This window comes from Brassica napus, chromosome A3 (assembly GCF_020379485.1).
Source record: "Brassica napus cultivar Da-Ae chromosome A3, Da-Ae, whole genome shotgun sequence".
Lineage (NCBI taxonomy): Eukaryota > Viridiplantae > Streptophyta > Magnoliopsida > Brassicales > Brassicaceae > Brassica > Brassica napus.
In genome coordinates, this window is record NC_063436.1 from 28,091,834 (window position 1) to 28,110,242 (window position 18,409).

Below are 18,409 nucleotides of genomic sequence, written 5' to 3' on the forward strand. Positions count from 1 at the left end.
TGCCGATAAACATGCCCTAAAGTAGGTGATTTAAGAACCGGTATTAGCCCTCTACAGCCACTTGTCTTTTAGTTATTGGTTAAGTTTATTAAAGTTTTATTGTTTCATTTAACTATATTAGAAATATTTAGATTAAACTGTTAAGAACTTCAAAATAGATTTCAACCGATGGAGTTGCTCTTAGTAATGCTTTTTAAAGAGTATCTCAAAAAAAAATATTTAAAACAGTAAAAGTAAGAGAGAGAAAAGCTAAAAAATGAGGTACGATTGTTCATAAAGAAATTTTGAGCAATTGGAAGAAACTAACTCCACAGGTGTCATCATTCTATTTATGTAATATTTTTCCACTTATTAATTAAAATCAAATAAATAAATTCTATTTAAAAAATTGATATAAATGCATAATAAATGTGCTTGAGATACTTACCCGATGCTGCTGCCCTAAAGCACCTTTAACGAAAGTTTCTTAGCAAATCTCTAACATATTAAATAATAAAAAATAATTATAGAAGAGAAGAGAAGTAAAGAAATCACGGGAGACAGTTTCGTGGGAAAGAGACGATGGACCAATTCGTAGAGCATGATTATCGCTTGATACCAATATGGGATCCTTAAAAAAAAAAAATTTTGATTTCTTTTGTCCTTAAAAAAAAAATTGATCCAATTGCGGGGCGCCACGTGTTTGTGAGGCCCGCAAACAGTACAGAAACTGACCCAAGACCGATCCTTCACTCGTAACTTTGGGGACCGCTTTTTTAAAAATAAGTGGGACCCACACACTAAAATCATGCGGAAACCTCTTTTGGAAACCGCGATAATGGTGGCCTTAAGTACTGTCTTTTCAGCTGTTGCTCTTTCATTAGCTAAAGATTTTTTTATTTTAAAGTTTAATAATAAAAGTAATATATATCACTATAAAATAAGGTGATGGACGATTTTAAGATTTTGATCACTAAGAGCACCTCTAATAAGAGTTCTACCGTTGAGATTCTTAAAATGCATATATATATGTTATATATGTGTATGCAATTGTGGAGTCCACTATTTTTGGATACTTTTGTCTAGAACCCATCCAAAAATTCTTAATTTTAAGAACTTTTGGATGGGGTTCTAGACAAAAATATTCAAAAATAGTGGACTCCACAATTGCATACACATATATAACATATCATGAACTATACACTTGGTCCTGGAAGATACGTGTATATTTGTGTATGCAATTGTGGAGCCTACTATTTTACTTATTAGAATCCATGCATATATAACATACACATCTCACATATGGTTATTACTTATTAGAATCCATGCATAGTTAACGACCTATATATATATATATATATATATATATATATATATATATATATCGTAGGAAGACTCGTAACTCTATTGGACCAGGTTTCAGTATATGCACTTGTGGCCTGTAATTTATACGTTCAAACTTGGGGTCATAGCTTTTGGGTTCTGTTCATTAATATCATTTGTACATGTTCAAAATCTACTATTATATATCAATAACAATTATGTGTTGGTTGGTGGTTAAACTTACTGGTTATTTTTTTTTTAAAAACTTATTGGTTATTTTCTGAAACGAGTCAACTTTTTAGATCTAAATATACATATTTCCATATGTTAAAAAAATTCTTACAAGTAAAATTAGTTGGTGGTAACATGCATATATCATTATATGCTTACTCTACCTTTGAATACAGAGGTATGGAGCTGGGATAGACAACGAACTAGCTTTGGAAGGCGGCGGAGACTATACTCGGGAAATTGGTTATCTAGAGTTTGCCAAGTACACTAACGGAAGTGACAACTTGCTCAACAGAATTTGGTACCAACCGGAAGAAATCTTTCCGGTCACAGGAACTCCAGAAGTCCGCGTTGACGAGTACTTCTTGGATATTGCAAGCAAACTCGAGGTATGACTTAACTCACATATTTAGATTCGTTTAGTTGTTCAGTGACAAAAAAAAAAAAAAGATTCGTTTAGTTGACAATATTTATAATTTATTTTTGAGTCATTCTTGGGTTCACTCCCTAGGGTGAACCTCTAGGTTCACCAACCAATAGAATTTCATTATTTCAAATTCGATATCTTTTAAAAAAGAAAACAAAATATTCTCAAATTATATTATATTTTTAAAATAAAAAAAAAGATAATAGTTACAGAAAAAAGAATTAAAAAAATATATATTTTTAATGTTCTCAACAAAACACTAAACCCTAAATCCTAATCCCTAAACCCTAAATCCTAAACCCTAAACCTTTGGATAAACCCTAAACCCTTGGGTAAACCCTAAACCCTTGGGTAAACCCTAAACCCTTAGATAAATCCTAAACTCTAAATAAAAAACACTAAAACCCTAAACTCTAAACGATTGAATGTTTTAGTGTATAGTGATTTTGATTTAGAGTTTTGGATTTATCCTAGAGTTTAGGGTTTATCCAAGGGTTTAGGGTTTAGGATTAAGGGTTTAGGGATTAGAATTTAGGGTTTAATGTTATGCTGACGACGTAAAATATTTTTTTTTATAATTATTACTATTTTTTTTTACTTTTTAATTTTAAAAACATAATATAATTTGATAATATTTTGTTTCCTTTTTTAAAAGATATCAAATATAAAATAAAACAATCCTATTGGTTGGTGAACCTAGAGGTTCACCCTAGGGGGTGGACCTAAGAATAAGTCTTTATTTTTAGCCAAGTTACATACAGTATATATCGGCAAATATTTACAACACGTTGTAGTCCATTAAGTGGTTCCTATAGATGGCTAGATTATATCAATATAAACACTAAAACTATTTACTAATCCAACTTTATAATTCGGAAAATAAGAAAATATCAGATATGTGTCCATAGAATGTACGTACATAAGTCCGAAAATGTACATATATAGATAAATACTATATAGTATTCCTTAGATTTTTTTTTTTGCCAAGAAGTATTCCTTAGATTTGTCCTTATTATTATTTCTTTAGGTCAGAGATCTGTTATATTTTGTATCAATATAAAACTGACGTAAGTTCAATTATTACAATGAAATCATTGTCTTCTGTATACGTTGATTGATGATACACATTTCAAATAAAACAACAGAACACGAAGCTACCACAGTGCGTGAACACCACGTGCCTCCCTCGACCACCAAAGGTAACCATCGTTGACAAAGGAGTGAGTGCAAGCGTCTTCGTCGACAACGCCGCTTACCGGACTTTCCTCCGCTCCAAATTCAACGCCACCGCGGTGGAAATGGAAAGCGCCGCCGTTGCTCTGATCTCTCACGAGCAAAACATCCCTTTTATCGTCCGTGCCTTGTCCGATCTCGCTGGCGGCGGCTCCGAGATCTCTAACGAGGCCGACATTTTCGGCAGCCTCGCTGCGGTAAACTCTGTGGATGTTCTTGTGAAGTTCGTTGGGTTGTTGCCTCAATACCGCGGAAGCAAGGTTCAGTCAGAATAATAAGTGTTGTCGTGTATTTTAACTAAGAGCATGTAACGTAAAATAAGATGTATCTGCCTTGAACTTTTCTTTTTCATGAATAAGAGAGATGTGATGTGTTCACATGACCGGATCTGAAATTTTAAAATCCATAAACATTTACTCAAAAACTTTAATGACTTCTTAAAAATAATTTATAATCTATATTTATGTATATAATTTTTAAAAAAGTTTGGAGGCCAAAATCAAATTTTCACTGGACTATTGTCAAATGTGGCCATGTATATTCTTTGGCTCAAAACAACTATAAGCCTTTTTTTTTTCTTTGAACACCATAGCATTGTTTTATTTATATAGGGGTTTTAGGGGTTTTGATTGTATATTCATTGGTTTTATGTTGTAGTTGGTGATAACTCATGATGAGAACTAATTTACTCTCCTGTCGAGATTTGGATCTGATCCTATGAATGATAATTAATCATGGTATTAGGTAGGTGGAACACGTGACTCTTGCATTTTACGTAGCTAATCATCAATCACTCCTCAACCTTTGTTGTGTAGCTCGGGGAAAAGCATTTTAGGACTAAGTAGTCCTCTTTATTGTTTGCTAGTGTTACAGAATATTTAGCAGTTGGAGCATTCTAGAAACCTACCACGCTTTCATTTTTGTTTTCATTACAATTTTTGTCTTTGAACACGCTTTAAAAAAAGTTTGAAAACATTCATAAAAGCTTATGGAATATTGTATCCTAAATTTAGAAAGCACTAAAAAAAAAAATTGAACACGGAACATAATGCATGATACATTAGGGTATGTGATATTTCTATCACGGCCAGACAACTTTAAACTATACAAAACCATGTAGTCTCTCTTCTATTATATTAAGTTTTTATGAAACAATAATGTGATTGTTTTATACATAACTAAATAAATAGATTTCAAGCTAATTAAGAATGCTATTTTTGGTGGTCAAATCATGTTAATAGGCGTAACATATGCATTTACCAAAAATACTATGAACGTATAAGCAGAAGAATGTCGAATACACCGAATATATCATAATATGATTGAAATATTAACAACCAAAAGGAAGAAAACATATGTAAAAACAACACAAGAGCCAATAGATGCTTCGGTTCATATATTCTGCTATTGTTACCCACCATTAGAGTCCTTAACAATAGATAATTAATTTTTTTTGGGAATAATTAAGGATTCTAATCACAAATGTTGCTCCAATGGTGTTATCCGTTATGGAATCCTTAAAAAAAAATTAATAAATTTGTAAAAAATTTAAATTTAAAATTTTTATTTATTGAATGACTAAATGTAAACATACAATAATTAAACATCTCCATCATTACCAAATTTGTTCCAAATATTTTGAATCAAATCATATTTCAATTGTTCATGTATGTGCGGGGTCACGAACTTGACTCCGTATGTCAAGCATAGTACAGAGATTTGACGGCTTGGAAGTATATGACATATTCACCTATGAACTTCTACTCGAGTCTCCTTCTTCAAACTCTTATGTATCATACTGAGTGTATCCATTGCGTTCTTTTTTTTTCGTGATGGAGAAAGAAAGTGATTCTTTTTTTTCCCACACGCGAAAGACACCCCCATCCCTCGCCTATCAGCTGTTGCCACACACGTAAGGATTAAGTCCTTAAACTCCTTATTTAAAGACCCTTTCTTAGCTAAAGAAAAAATAAAACTATTATTATACTCGGATTTGCCTAGGATTCCGCGCTAAGTTCCACTTACGTTTCTCTGTTGCAGGTGGTCTTAGGGCATGATTATTGGGGATCCTTGCTCTTGGGTCCTTAATACACATATATTTGTATGTATAAGGAACTTTCGGTTTGGGTTTCCGTAAAGTTCTTAGCCCGCAAATATATACATACAAATATATGTATATTAAGGACCCAAGAGCAAAGACCCCCAATAATCATGACCTAAGCTAACTTGGTTCTTCCCCGAATTTGGGCTACTTGTTTGAAAATAAACAGGCTTTCATTGGTCTTAGATGGGCTTACATTGGGCTCTAAAATTATTATTAAATATTTTTTAACTTTAAAATTTATTTGGTTTTCAGTTTTCAGTTTCATAAACAAAGAACTTAATCTTGTTTTTCATGGCTGATCTTCAAAGGTCAATTCCTTCCATGGCCGGCCAGAGAAAGATATTGTTTTGTTCGTTTAAAAGCAATTTCATCAAATGCAGCCAAGGTTTCCCAATTCTCTGGTTATGTACCAGTACGATCATCGGTATGGCCCAGGATTATGTTGGTAGCAACAACCTCAATCTGCTTCAACCTGATGGTCAATTTGGTACATGGAAAATGGTAAGTATAGCTTACTTTTCAACTGTTCTTGTTTATCTATGACTATGCTTGTAATCATCTTGGTGTGTACGTTGATTGTGGCAGGGTGGAAAAGATGCAGCAAGTGCAAGATACATTTTCACTAAGCTCTCTTCAGCAACCAGTCTTGTTTCCCAAGGATGACGATGTCCTCCTTAATTACTTGAATGAAGATGGGCGGAAGATAGAGCCAACTTGGTAATTCTTTGCCCATCTAGTACATTTGTTACTAGTTTGCCTGATATGTGAATCCTTGTTGTACATGCCCATCATTCCAACTGTGCTTGTGAATAGCTGTAAAGGAATTGGAACCGGGTGGAGTACTTTCATACCTAACTACAATACAAGAGATATTGTTGCCAACATAAGGCGTCTACTTAATGCTGAAAGTATGGTGCCTATGGATCCATGGTACATGAATTTCAAAGGAACTATTGAGAAAACTGCGTCCAAAGATAGTGGGTCTACCAACACCATCACTGGTGTATATGAGGAGGTTGATGAAACAACTATTCGTATTACGGAGCTACCAATCAGAAGGTGGACCGATGATTACAAGAATTTCATGGAAGCTTTGAAGACAAATAATAATACTCTCTATTTTCAGGTAAAATGCCTATAGACTATAGTCAGAAACTATGATTGAATTTTTATATGTTTCTCATTAATTAATTCATTCTTCTTATCTCTGCAGAGCGTTGGGGCTTACTATGACGATACGTCTATGGATTTTCAGCTTCAATTAAGTGAAGAAAACATGATGATGGCCCGTCAAGAGGAGGTGGATGAAGTTGCACCAGCTAAAGGAGGGAGAAAACCAGCAGCGGCGAGTAAAGTAGAGAAACCACCGGCAGCTCCGAGAAATAGAGCACCAGCGGCGAGCAAGAAGCAGCAGCTAGTGGCGGAGGTTGTTGAGGTGTCATCGGAGAAGAAAGTGAGGAAGATGAGATCTTCACTTTTCAACAAGAAGAGTAGTTTAGTGTTGGGGAGGTTGGCTAATACTAATAATGAGGAAGAAGTTGAGGAGCAGAGTGTTGAGACTGTGGCGGCTGATACTGCTTCAGCGAGGCCTAAAAGAGCAAAGAGGAAGCATATGAGGTATGTGCCTAGTGATTCGGAGAGTGAGTCTGCGAATGATTCTGAGTTTGATGAAGATGATGAGTAGAGAGAACCAACTTGGTTTCCAGAACTTGTTACATGCTATCTCAAACATTAAGTTCCTTTCTCTCTTTATGTTCTGTAATGTTTTGTATTTGGATTGATTGGTCCATGGCAGGTTGAGAATCTTGATTCGCTGGCTTCCCTGAATCCGCCTACTTTGTCAAAATCGTGTTGTGTTGTTGTCTCTCTCCCTCTCTGGTAATAGAAGACGGTAAACATTTACAACTGGAAAGTTGGTGTGAGCCTTTAGTTAGCTAAAGAGCTAGTTTTCTTGTTGCTCAAGCTAGCCTTAACCCTATTTTTCATCTCAAGTTACAATGAGAAATTTTTTTTTAATATTTACTCAACTTTGCTTATTTGATTCTATGTTTCTTCATCTTTTATAAATTTGGTCTTGTATTATCCGTTTATCAATTTTGTAATATTCATATCAACATGTGTAATAACTTCCTCTCATCATTGTCAAAGGAATGAGACATAATGACTATTGAGGTCAAAGTTGATTGTTGAATGAGACATAATGACGAATGAGGCCATGAGTAAAGTCAATCCTAGTAGTCATGGAGTTTTTTTTGGTAATTCAATTAACCAAATTACAAGATCAAATACTCAGTTCCAGATGTAGTCAGTCATCTAGTCATTGAACTACCATTTGAATCACCATTACTGTTGCAATCCTAAATGTCTTTTTTGGCATAAACTGCAAATTACTGCCATTGACCCTGAAAATCTCATAGAACTAATCATAATTGTGACTGTGAGTCAAAGAAGGAATGACCATAGCTTTGACTTGACTCCATGAATTAGTCAGTAGTACTAATATGTTAAATAATTAACTTAAGGGGTTGTTTTAAAAAGGGGACTAAAGTTGAGAGACCAAGCAAGCAATGAGATAAAATAAAACAAAAGTTTCCAGCAATCAGCATCATCTCTATCGTTCACTCCCCCCCCCCCCCCCCCCCCCCCCCCCCTCAGGGTTTTTTTCCTTCTCCGCTCGACAATCTTCTGTGACCGGCCTTCATATGCTCGCTCAGATCGTCATAAGGATGACAACGGTTTGTGTCTCCTCCATCTTTATTACAATCTCCTTACGAGAAACAATGTTTGTCTGATTGGTTTGTGTCGGATTTTTTGTTTTGTGGATTCTATTGAAATACATGAATATATCGTGTTTGGGCGAAGTCATGGGGTTGCTGTTCTGTCTTGTGGCTAGTGTCATAAGAATCTCATTTGCTATTATTGATTATCTAGCTAATAGTTCAGTTACATAATACATTAGGCTACTCTTTAGATTAAATACTGTTAGAGATTCATATCAACATTCACTTTTCTCTTGTTTGGTGAAAGAGTCTTGAGACTGTAGTTGATCCAATTTCCTTCTGCTGACTGTTTTTTTGGTTGTGTAGGACATAGAACTCGTGCAAGTTCCACCTCACCGCCCCGTCGTCCATATGAAGATCACCGGCACAGCTCTGATCTTAATCATTCAGGTGCGCTGCCACCTCGTGGGCGTGAGTTCAGCAGCAGAAGGGAATCTTCTGGGAGTTACAGAGACTATTCACCACCACGCCATGCTAGAGGTGGAGCTGGTGGTCGTCGTTTTGATGGGCCTGAACCTGCTCACAACTCTTTTAAAGGCGAAGGGATGAGCAGACACAATATCTCAAAGGTGCAACCAAGAGATGGAGATTGGTACTGTCTAGATCCATTGTAAGTTTATCCTTGGCTCTTTCTGCTCTATATGTGACCTCTGCAGAAATTTTTAGATTTTATTTGTATGTATTGTTTTGTTGTTATGGATACAGATGCAGAAACTTGAACTTTGCGAGGCGAGAAGTGTGTTACAAGTGCAAGAGGCATCACTATGCACGTGCCAATAGTCCGCCACCGCCTCCCATGAATCTTTCTCTAAGAAGAGACTTCAACGGCTACAGATCTTCTCCTCCACGTGGCTACCCTAGAGACTACCCTCCACCAAGACTTGACCATCCCACATGGAAAGACAGAGACCGTCTGCGTTACTCAGACCTTGACTACCCTCCTAACAGAAGAATAGTATCTGACTGGGTTCATCCTCAGCCACTCCCAAAACCTCACTTTGAGAGACGACCACCTCTCAGTCCACCCCGGGGGAGAAGATGGAAACGACATTCAAGAGAGAGGAGCAGATCCCCGCCATTGAGAGACGGTCCACCACCACATCAAATGAGGAGGTCCACCACCGCTCAGAGATTACCGTCGTGACAGTTATTTCGATAGGTGTGGCGACAGAGACAAGATGTGAAACTCTTACTAATGCAAAACTTTGTATATCTTGGGAGTCCAACTAGACGGTCCAAAATTTTTCCTGAAAAAAATCAATGTGACCTTGTATTACACCTTAGATTCTTTTGTTCCATTTTTAAATGTTAGCAAAACATTTGCGCTCTTTGTGCAAAAAAAAGAAACTTTTGGGGCGAAATAAAATACGCTTATTCTTAAAGGACCCCGTTCTTCTCGCTTACTAGACAAAACGTGCGCATTGTAGACACGAGTGGTCTATCTACGTGTCAGTTTATAATTGGTAGATATCAAATTACGCACACTTAAAAGCGACGGTGGAAAGACGGCGAAACCTAAAGCCTTAATGAATTCAAATCGTCGGATCATCGTATCTAACATTAACCGTACGATCAGACTCCCATGAGAATCTAACCGTCCAATATAATCTCTAGAAAAATTGAAATTTGAAAATATGTTTAGAGAAGAGGGAGGAGAGAGCCTGTGGAAGACGAAGAAGAAGAAGAAGAAGAAACTCCACAAATCAGCTCAGAGATCACACTCAGAAAACCTAGATCCGTATCCCCCCCGACGGAGCGCGAAGTTTTTCAGATGGGTAACGCCGGCGGAGGAGGTAAACTCCCGCCAAAAAATGACGGTGGGTTTGGTGCCCCAGCGAGGGATCCAGCAAGGCAACTCGATGAACATTCACGGCCTAAACCGGCTCCTACCGTCGTCACTTCCTCGCTTCGTCCGGTGGCGACGTCACAATCACAAATCCTCAAATCCAATCAGGCTTCCGTAAGTCTAGTGTCTGAAAAAAAAAATTCAAACTTTTGGTTTGGGATGATGACAAATGGTTTAAATCTTCAACCTTTTGAACTGGTTTGTGAAACTAGTTTGATTGTTTCTGTCCATAGTTTTTAAATTTTAAACTTTTTTTTTTGGCAGAAGGCCTATTGTGGAAGGTAGAGATGGGACTCCTCAAAAGAAGAAGCATTGTAACTGTAAACACTCTCGCTGCTTGAAACTGTAAGCCTTCCCACTCATCTTAGCATTTATCAAAACTTGTTATGTTGTTGTCTTTTTGTGAACCATCCCTTCTTAGTTCCAAGAGGATTGTTCTAGCTATTGAACCTCCATAAACTTACATTCTGCTATTATCTTGTCAGGTACTGTGAATGCTTTGCGTCCGGAACATATTGTGACGGTTGTAACTGTATCAATTGTTTCAATAACGTTGACAATGAACCTGCAAGACGAGACGCTGTGGAAGCAACTCTGGAGCGGAATCCAAATGCCTTCAGGCCTAAAATTGCTCATGGTGTGAGGGATAAAAGGGTTAGTAGTTTAAGGATCATCAATGTTACTGATAAAAGGTGTTGTGAGATGCTTAAACTGTTGATTTTTTCCTTTTGCAGGAGGAGATGGTGTTGTTAGGGAAGCATAACAAAGGATGCAACTGCAAGAAATCAGGATGCCTTAAGAAGTACTGTGAGTGCTTTCAAGCGAACATTCTTTGCTCCGAGAACTGCAAATGCTTAGATTGCAAAAACTTTGACGGAAGTGAGGAGAGGCAAGCTCTGTTTCATGGTGAACATGCCAACAACATGGCTTACCTCCAACAAGCAGGTAATGCAGCCATTACTGGCGCTGTTGGTTCCTCAGGCTTTGCTCCTTATCCAGCTTCTAAGAGAAGGAAAGGAGGCCAAGATATTTCCTTCAGCCATGCGACCAAAGATACATCTTCAGCAACTGGTCCATCAAAGTTTGTATATAGGTGTGTTTCACAAGTTATATTGTTGATACAAAGAGCTGCATCACAGTGACTTGTATGCTGTATTTCTTTTAAAGGTCTCTCTTAGCAGATGTAATCCATCCGCAAGATGTGAAAGCGCTTTGCTCTGTTTTGGTTGCTGTAGCCGGAGAAGCAGCAAAGACATTATTAACAGGTGAGACTTCGAATGAAAAAACTCTGTACTGATGTGGTTTTGGCTCTATGTGTACTGTTTCATTGATCTTCCTTTGAATTTTACCTATTAGATAAAAGAAATGAAAACCGGGTTGGAGATCACACAGAAACTTCTTTAGCTTCTTCTGCACAAGAAAACTCACAAGGTGATGTCGAGATGGCTGAACCTGATGGAAACCAAGCTGATAAGTCTAGAGGAAAGCCGCTATCTCCAGCAACTTTGGCTTTGATGTGTGATGATGAAGAAGACACTATGTTCATGGTAGCAGCATCTGAACCTAATGGTTCAGTAGATCCTGGTGGCTGCAGAACAAACTCACAGGGGCAGTCACAGAACTACGCAGAGCTGGAGAGAGTGGTGTTAACCAAGCTCAGAGATTGCCTTAGTCGTCTTATTTCTTACGCAGAATTTAAAGGTACTGTTGTAGTGTTGTTTCTTGTGCTTCACACAACTCATTGAAGCAACTTTTCTTCTCTAAAGTCAGTTAAGTTTGTTGGTTTTTGCAGAATCAAAGTGTTCATATTTAGCAAGAAGGCATATACAGTCACCCCCAGCAGCAACCGATACTGTGAAAATGGAGAATGGGATACAACAAGTACCACCAATTGTGAATGGAGCTTCACGAGCCACTAGTCAACCTACAGTCAACAAACCGCAGCTGTTTCAGCCGATGCAGACCACAACAAATACCTCAAGCACTCATCATCCTCATAAACCTCCAGCTTTACCGGAGAAGAAAGGCCCTCTGAATCAATAAAGTACTAGCTGATAGAAACTTAATTATTCATTCAAAAAAAAAAAGAAGATATAAACTTAATTACAATTGTTTATTAATATTTATTTTATTTTGTGTAGTCTTATATTTTCTAATATTTTAGTTAAGACTTTATTTATGAGTTATTGATTTGTGATATTTTAATCTACTTGATTTTGCAAAATATTCAACTACGCTACGATATTTTTATAAAATTCTAATTTTATTTTAATTTGGTTTAATGTGTTATCGTTTGTCTGGTTATTTATTTTGTTATGTAGGTTGTGTTAGCCTAAATAGTCTATTTACTCTACTTTTATTTTGGGTGATTTATATTTTCAAAAACGTCTTATTGGTGTTCTAAGGTTTTGAATAAGCAAGCAACATATAAATAAATTATATAAATCATATTCTAGTTGTTAAGTTGTTTTCTTTGTTTAATTTTTTAATATTTCTGAGAGCAACATAAACATATTAAGACTAAAACATTATGGCTCAATTGGTAGCACTTAGATGAATCAAATGAATTGAAAATAAATGAACATGTTTTCATTTGAGGAAATGAATAAATAAATAAAAAGGAATATCGATGAATGTTTTTCTTTAAGAAAATTCTATTTGTTCCTAATCAAAATTTAGAAGGAATAAATGTCTTTATTAATTCATCTAAACATGAGGAAAAGAGAAATATTCAGCGGGACTTATATGTAATAAAATTGACAAAAATTCAACATGATTGGTATAAAATTAGAGAAACAAAAAATTTATCATTTTTTTCCTAAAATATGATCACCAATTGGAGCATATTAAAGAATGAACACACATCTAAAGAGCAACTCATGAACTTATTTTTTGTATGATAAAACTAGAAAAGTAATTTGACAATTTATGATAAAAGGAAAGAGTTGATAACTATTGATTGTCAATTCTGGTAAATTGACCAATTTTTGATCAAAAATTAAAAAAAACACGAGAAATAAATTTTCAACAAAAGTAAAAAGTTCAGATTTATGAAGTTTCTACAATACCAACAAAGATAATATGCTTTGTAACCACATACATCTAATCTATGTGACTAGATATAGAAAAATTCAAAACTTGCATCATATTTTGTTTCTTTTGCAATTTTAGCTATGATATTTATTATTCTTTCACTTGAAACATTTCTTATGATTTGTTTGATGATGCATCATCATTTTCAATCACGTCATTCCCTCTAATCTCAGATATGTTAATTTCTTGGATTCTTTTTCTAAGAAAATTCTAAATGAAACTTTGGAGATATAGCCGTCATCAACCCTTGGATATAACATTAATAGAAGAAAACGAGTCATGTATTATTCATTTTTTTTCATTTATTTCTAAAGGCAATTGCGTGTATTGACATGTAATTAGATAGTAAACACAAGTTTTTACTGTGTCAAGTTTTTTTTTCCTGTTTTTCTTTTCTTTGTTTTAGAAAATTTCTTCTTTAAATCTTTTAGCTGGTGTAGATTTAGGATTATGATATATAGATACTAACATGTGTTGTAAGTTTATGTTGATGGTTTTTAGTTGTGAAACAACATTTTTTATTATTTCTGATTATTACATAATTTTAAGTCACTACAAACACTTAAGAACATAAAACACTATTTGTATTTGAAACAATTATTTTAGCCACCAATTCCTTTTGCTAACCATTGGGAACTGCTCGAGTGGCTCCATCGTTCGTACCTTCGTCTGATGTCTCGCATGTGCTTGTTACCTGAAGACGATGTGTTGCCATTTGATCGCCTGGTCGTCGTGAAGAGACAGAGACTTCAATACATCCTGGATGAGCTTCAGATTCCTATCAACTTTCCTTAGTCACTTCCCTTCCTGTGACTGCTTTTTCTTTTGTTTGTGAACTTGTCTAGTTGTGATTTTCTTTACCGTGTCATATTTTACTCATATCAAACTCAGCTTTGAAGTCGGTTAAATATTCGGTTTGGAGATGAATAATGCATCAATATAAAGTTGTTTTTTTTAAAAAAAAAACACTGATTAGTAAAAAAATTTATATGGATATGACCATGTACTAATCGGAACCGCTGCCCTCTGTTGAAGTATGAATTTGCTGATTTCCCTGTAAGTTTATGTTGATGGTTTAATTGTGAAACAACATTGTTTATTATTTCTGATCATGATTCATGAATGAACACCTTCACTCCTTCAGGCTCTCTTTCTTGATAAACTTATGTTATTTTGCTTACTAAGCTCTCCCTTTTCTTGTGCATTTACAGCCGAGACCTTGATGATTTCGGATCACTCTGCAGCCAAAAAAAACAGAGTTACATCATGAATTAACACAACGCAGATGGACTTAGTTGAGACTGTGATCATGAGGGGACTTTTACCAAAAGCATTCCTCTCATTGCCATTTCCTCCAGATACTTGGACGGTTTAAAAAAGTCGCCATAAGTCTCTGATAATCTCTTGAGCCTTTCATATATGTACTTTGGTCCAACCGTGTCTGCCCAAAAAAGAACTCCACCGCTGCAACAAGCAATCAAAAAGGGCTTACCATAAGATATGATCATCACCATAACAAAAGATTATGCGTTAAGTCCTCACCGGTAAGAAGGAAAACTCATTCCTAGAACAGACGCAACGTCCAAGTCCGAGGCTCTGATCACAACTCCTTCATCTAAGACACGGCACGCCTCGTTAACCACAGGGAACAAGATCATCTCTACAATCTCTTTATCAGTTACTGTTATAGGCTGCAGAACAAGGACAAAGGATACATTACCAAATAGTAATACTACTTGTGTTTGGTAACACCTCTTCTTTCTTACCTTCCCACCAGGCATGATATTGGTAAGCCTCCTTGATTCCTCAACAACTGATAGCACTGATGGATCAGGTTTTGGTTTGCTTCCCTTTTGGTATATATAGTATCCTCTCCCATTGATTTTGCCTGAAGCAGCAGATGTTACATGAGAAAATTGCAAATGCAATAGCAAATGGCATACCGTTTCGCCCGCTTTTAAGCAGAAGCTCAGTCAATGGAGACCTGAACATCCTGTCACCAAAGGCCTTGTCATATATATCCTTAGTTGCTATTGCAATACCGTGTCCAGCCAAATCACCTAGCCTGAGAAGTAAGTTCGCTGAGAATAACCATAGAGAAACATACACACAAAGTAGAAGGAGAGGCTTACATAAAAGGACCCAAGGGCAAGCCGAAAGAGGTAATAACACTGTCCACTCTGAACAAGTCAACACCGAGATTGACCAACATATGTGCAGCTTGTGCATACGGAAAGAATGTTCTATTCACTGTAAAGCCTATGCAGTTTCCAACCACCACCGGAACTTTCTTTATGGTCTTTCCGAGTGCCATGAGGTCAAGAATCACACGTGGAGAAGTATTCTCTGTGCGGACTATCTCGAGAAGTGTCATAATATGCGCCGGGCTGTAAGATAAAGCAAACCTTTGTTAGTTACATTTTATATACGAAAAGCATAAAAGTATTTGTGACATTGAAAGTGAAGAATGACCTGAAGAAATGTGCACCAACAATGCGGTCTTTTGAGTTAGTCTTTTCCCCTATTACGTTGAGGTCGATGGTTGATGTATTGCTCGCCAATATGCAATGTGGTGGACAAACCTCTTCGATTTCTTTGAATATATTTTGTTTCAACTCAATGTTTTCAATCACTGCCTGAAAAATGATAGAGGAAATATCTATACAGTAGTTGACACTCTCTTGAAACTAACTAGAGTTGGATATACTTGGAAACCAAAGAGAAGGCAGAGACCTCTATGACCATGTCCACATCTTTGAACTCTGTGTAGTCTAGTACTCCCTTGAGTAAAGAGAAGGCCTCTCCTGCTTTATCTTGGGTCATTTTTCCCCTAGAGACCAAGCTATTGAGATTTGCTGTTACAAGAAAAGAAAAGAAAAACTCACTTTATTGCATTTACTGTAAAAATGGATAGACCATATAATCTGTTATTCCATCATATCATATCCTATGCATGCTTCTTTTGGCCTAAAACAACTCACTGAAGTGTCTATACACAACATTTCATCTAAGAACACCATTTTATATTTGTTGGTCTGACCAGATAGATACTCAAGTGGATATGGTCTGGATAAGATGAGATGAGAACCTTCAACTGATTTTATTCCCTTCAGAAGATATTCTGAGTTTATTTCTTTGATCACAACTCTTATATTGCTTAGAAGGAGAGCAGTAGCGATGCCAGAACCCATCAGACCTCCACCAATAACTGCAACTTTTTTCATATGTCTCGGTTTCAATCCAACGTCAGTCACATTAGGCACCTGAAAAGTGTTTTCAAACATGCCAATAATGAAAGGTTGAATGTGGAAAACTAGAAGTACTAGAAGCAAGAAAAGCAGTGCTACTTAATCTCAAGGAAACTACACTTCAAAGGTTTTTGCCAATCTCACCTTTGATATTGCACGCTGTGCAAAGTAAACATGAACAAGCGCCTTTACAGTGTCTGACGGTATTAATTGCTTGAAAACTTCTCCTTCCTGCATAGTGAATCATTGAGTTTAGGTTTGTGAGCAACTAGTAGTAATACAGTGAGCATCAAATCCTAAGGATAAATTTACCTTAAGAATCCCACTGTATCCACCATGGATGATTCCTTCTTCAATCACATCAATGCAAACATGGTGCTGAGGCATATTAGGGGCTATTTTCTTGGCTAGTTGTCTTGCATTCTTTAATATAGCACGAGCTTCAGATAAAGAACCAATCTTGTCCGTCCTGTACAGTGAGCGCAAAAAGGGTTTACGTCCAAGTGCAATGTCTAGAGCCCACTTTCTAGACGTGCTCAACAACTCTCCAGGCGGCACCAATGCATCAATGAGACCTAGTTTATGCCCCTCCTCTGACGATATCGACTTGGAAAGCTACAAAAAAAAATACTCAGCCAAGCAAATCATACTAATGGAACTGTTGGTAAGTGAGTCCGTACCAGTATCATATCAATTGCTTTTGCAAGGCCTACTAATCTTGGAAGACGTTGGGTTCCTTCATAGACAAAACTATCTTGTTTATTGAATTGTATCCATTGATAAAACAATAAGATAAAGCTGAACAGACAAATAGGTACCTCCAAAACCTGGAATAAGTCCAAGTGTCAGCTCTGGTAAGCTTAGTTGAGCTTTAGGAGCAGCAACACGAGCATGAGACGCCTTAAAAGAATTTCAAATGACATAATAATCAACACAACAACATTAGAAAGAAGAGGAGATAAAATAAACTTGAAAAGTCTCACACCAGTGCCAGTTCAAAACCACCACCTAGAGCTACTCCTTCAACTGCAGCAACAATGGGCTTCCTAGAGTCTTTGATAAGCAGCAACCATTATCAGTATAACAGTTGCAGTCTATCTTATTGAGAATTCAAAGAAAAAAAATAGTCTGAAACTAAAGTCACCTTCCATCAGCGTGCCCACAACATCAAAGGATATATCAGGCATAAGCGACATATCACCTGACAAGAAACAAGATTGTCAATACACAGAACACAGCATGCTTCAGGCTAAAAGAAAATTAAAAGAAGAAACTTTAGTACCAGTCTTATGAACTTTCTGGAAGATATTAAGGTCAAAACCACCAGAGAATACTCCACCTTTCCCTGAAATGATCAATATATTCAAGGACACTAAGCAAACAAAAGGATTGAAAGTCACAATCTTTAGCTTAAGGAAAGAACACAGAAGGCTAACACAGATGATCCAAAACTCATTGAGCCATACAATCCTTCAAAATCTAAAACAAAGAAGCTCAAAGTTTCAATTTTTTTTTGTTTTTGCTTACCGGTCAAGACGATGGCCTTAACATCACTCCTCCGATTAGCTTCTTGAAGCTTCTCATTCCACTCAGAAAGAACTGAAAGATATATAAAAACCAACCCAGTTCAGTAAAATAGTCAACGATCCAAAAACTGTTGAGCTTTTAGTACTTGAGCTGGACAAAGAGTTAACAGGAGGGTTCGAAATGGTGATCACAGCAACACCATCTTCTCCAACGTCCATCGTCACTCCATTCTTCTTCGCCATTGCTTACGTTTTCTTGATGAGATTTGGACCCTTTTGAGTCAAAGATCAAATCAGGCGTTAACGTTGGAAAAACGTGATTCTCGTTCCTTAACTTGTTTCTTTATCTTAACCAATCAAGTCAACTACAGAGTGTAATCGATCTTATTTAAATTATTAAAAAAATTGACATGAGGTTACTTAATTAATAGCAGTGGACTTAGTTTAAATAAGGGACCGTTTAAATAATAAAAGTTGCCGCCAACATAATGAACAGAGTAGTATTATTAGCTAATAAATACAATTTTAAGATATGTAATTATATTATTAACCAGATCATGTTCTTGCTAATCCTACAAATGTTATTTTCTTCTCTTTAATTTTGGATAGCACAATGAGA

The 18,409-nt window shown here is 36.3% G+C and overlaps 3 protein-coding genes and 1 pseudogene across 4 annotated transcripts; 3 read left to right on the forward strand and 1 right to left on the reverse strand.

Moving 5' to 3' along the window:
• The first annotated feature begins 1,405 nt into the window (after positions 1–1,405).
• On the forward strand, positions 1,406–3,617 carry LOC125607222 (5'-methylthioadenosine/S-adenosylhomocysteine nucleosidase-like). Its single transcript, XM_048777088.1, has 3 exons — positions 1,406–1,420; positions 1,710–1,922; positions 3,106–3,617. Exons 1-3 carry the CDS (start codon positions 1,406–1,408, stop codon positions 3,466–3,468), a joined length of 591 nt encoding a protein of 196 aa, XP_048633045.1. The 3' UTR covers positions 3,469–3,617.
• A 4,357-nt stretch (positions 3,618–7,974) lies between these two features.
• On the forward strand, positions 7,975–9,261 carry LOC125607223 (serine/arginine repetitive matrix protein 1-like; the record flags this gene model as incomplete). Its single annotated transcript, XM_048777089.1, is given in 4 exon segments — positions 7,975–8,032; positions 8,384–8,687; positions 8,783–9,175; positions 9,177–9,261. Coding segments are annotated over 4 exon segments (840 nt in total), but the record flags the coding sequence as incomplete, so codon positions are not given.
• On the forward strand, positions 9,120–12,132 carry LOC106386097 (annotated as a pseudogene).
• A 1,856-nt stretch (positions 12,133–13,988) lies between these two features.
• On the reverse strand, positions 13,989–18,155 carry LOC125590726 (peroxisomal fatty acid beta-oxidation multifunctional protein AIM1-like). Of its 2 annotated transcripts, XM_048764474.1 has the most exons (18): positions 17,937–18,155; positions 17,792–17,863; positions 17,547–17,609; positions 17,409–17,465; positions 17,250–17,317; positions 17,083–17,164; positions 16,945–17,000; positions 16,577–16,879; positions 16,409–16,495; positions 16,105–16,279; positions 15,750–15,871; positions 15,489–15,652; positions 15,149–15,403; positions 14,960–15,081; positions 14,783–14,904; positions 14,559–14,707; positions 14,342–14,480; positions 13,989–14,254 (listed from the first exon to the last, which is right to left on the reverse strand). In XM_048764474.1, the coding sequence occupies exons 1-18, from the start codon at positions 18,031–18,033 to the stop codon at positions 14,222–14,224; spliced, it is 2,166 nt and encodes a 721-aa protein (XP_048620431.1). In that variant the 5' UTR covers positions 18,034–18,155; the 3' UTR covers positions 13,989–14,221. The 2 variants fall into 2 exon arrangements, with proteins under 2 accessions (XP_048620431.1, XP_048620435.1); XM_048764478.1 differs by lacking the exon at positions 17,547–17,609 and having other exon boundaries at positions 17,937–18,126.
• Between the last annotated feature and the right edge of the window lie 254 nt (positions 18,156–18,409).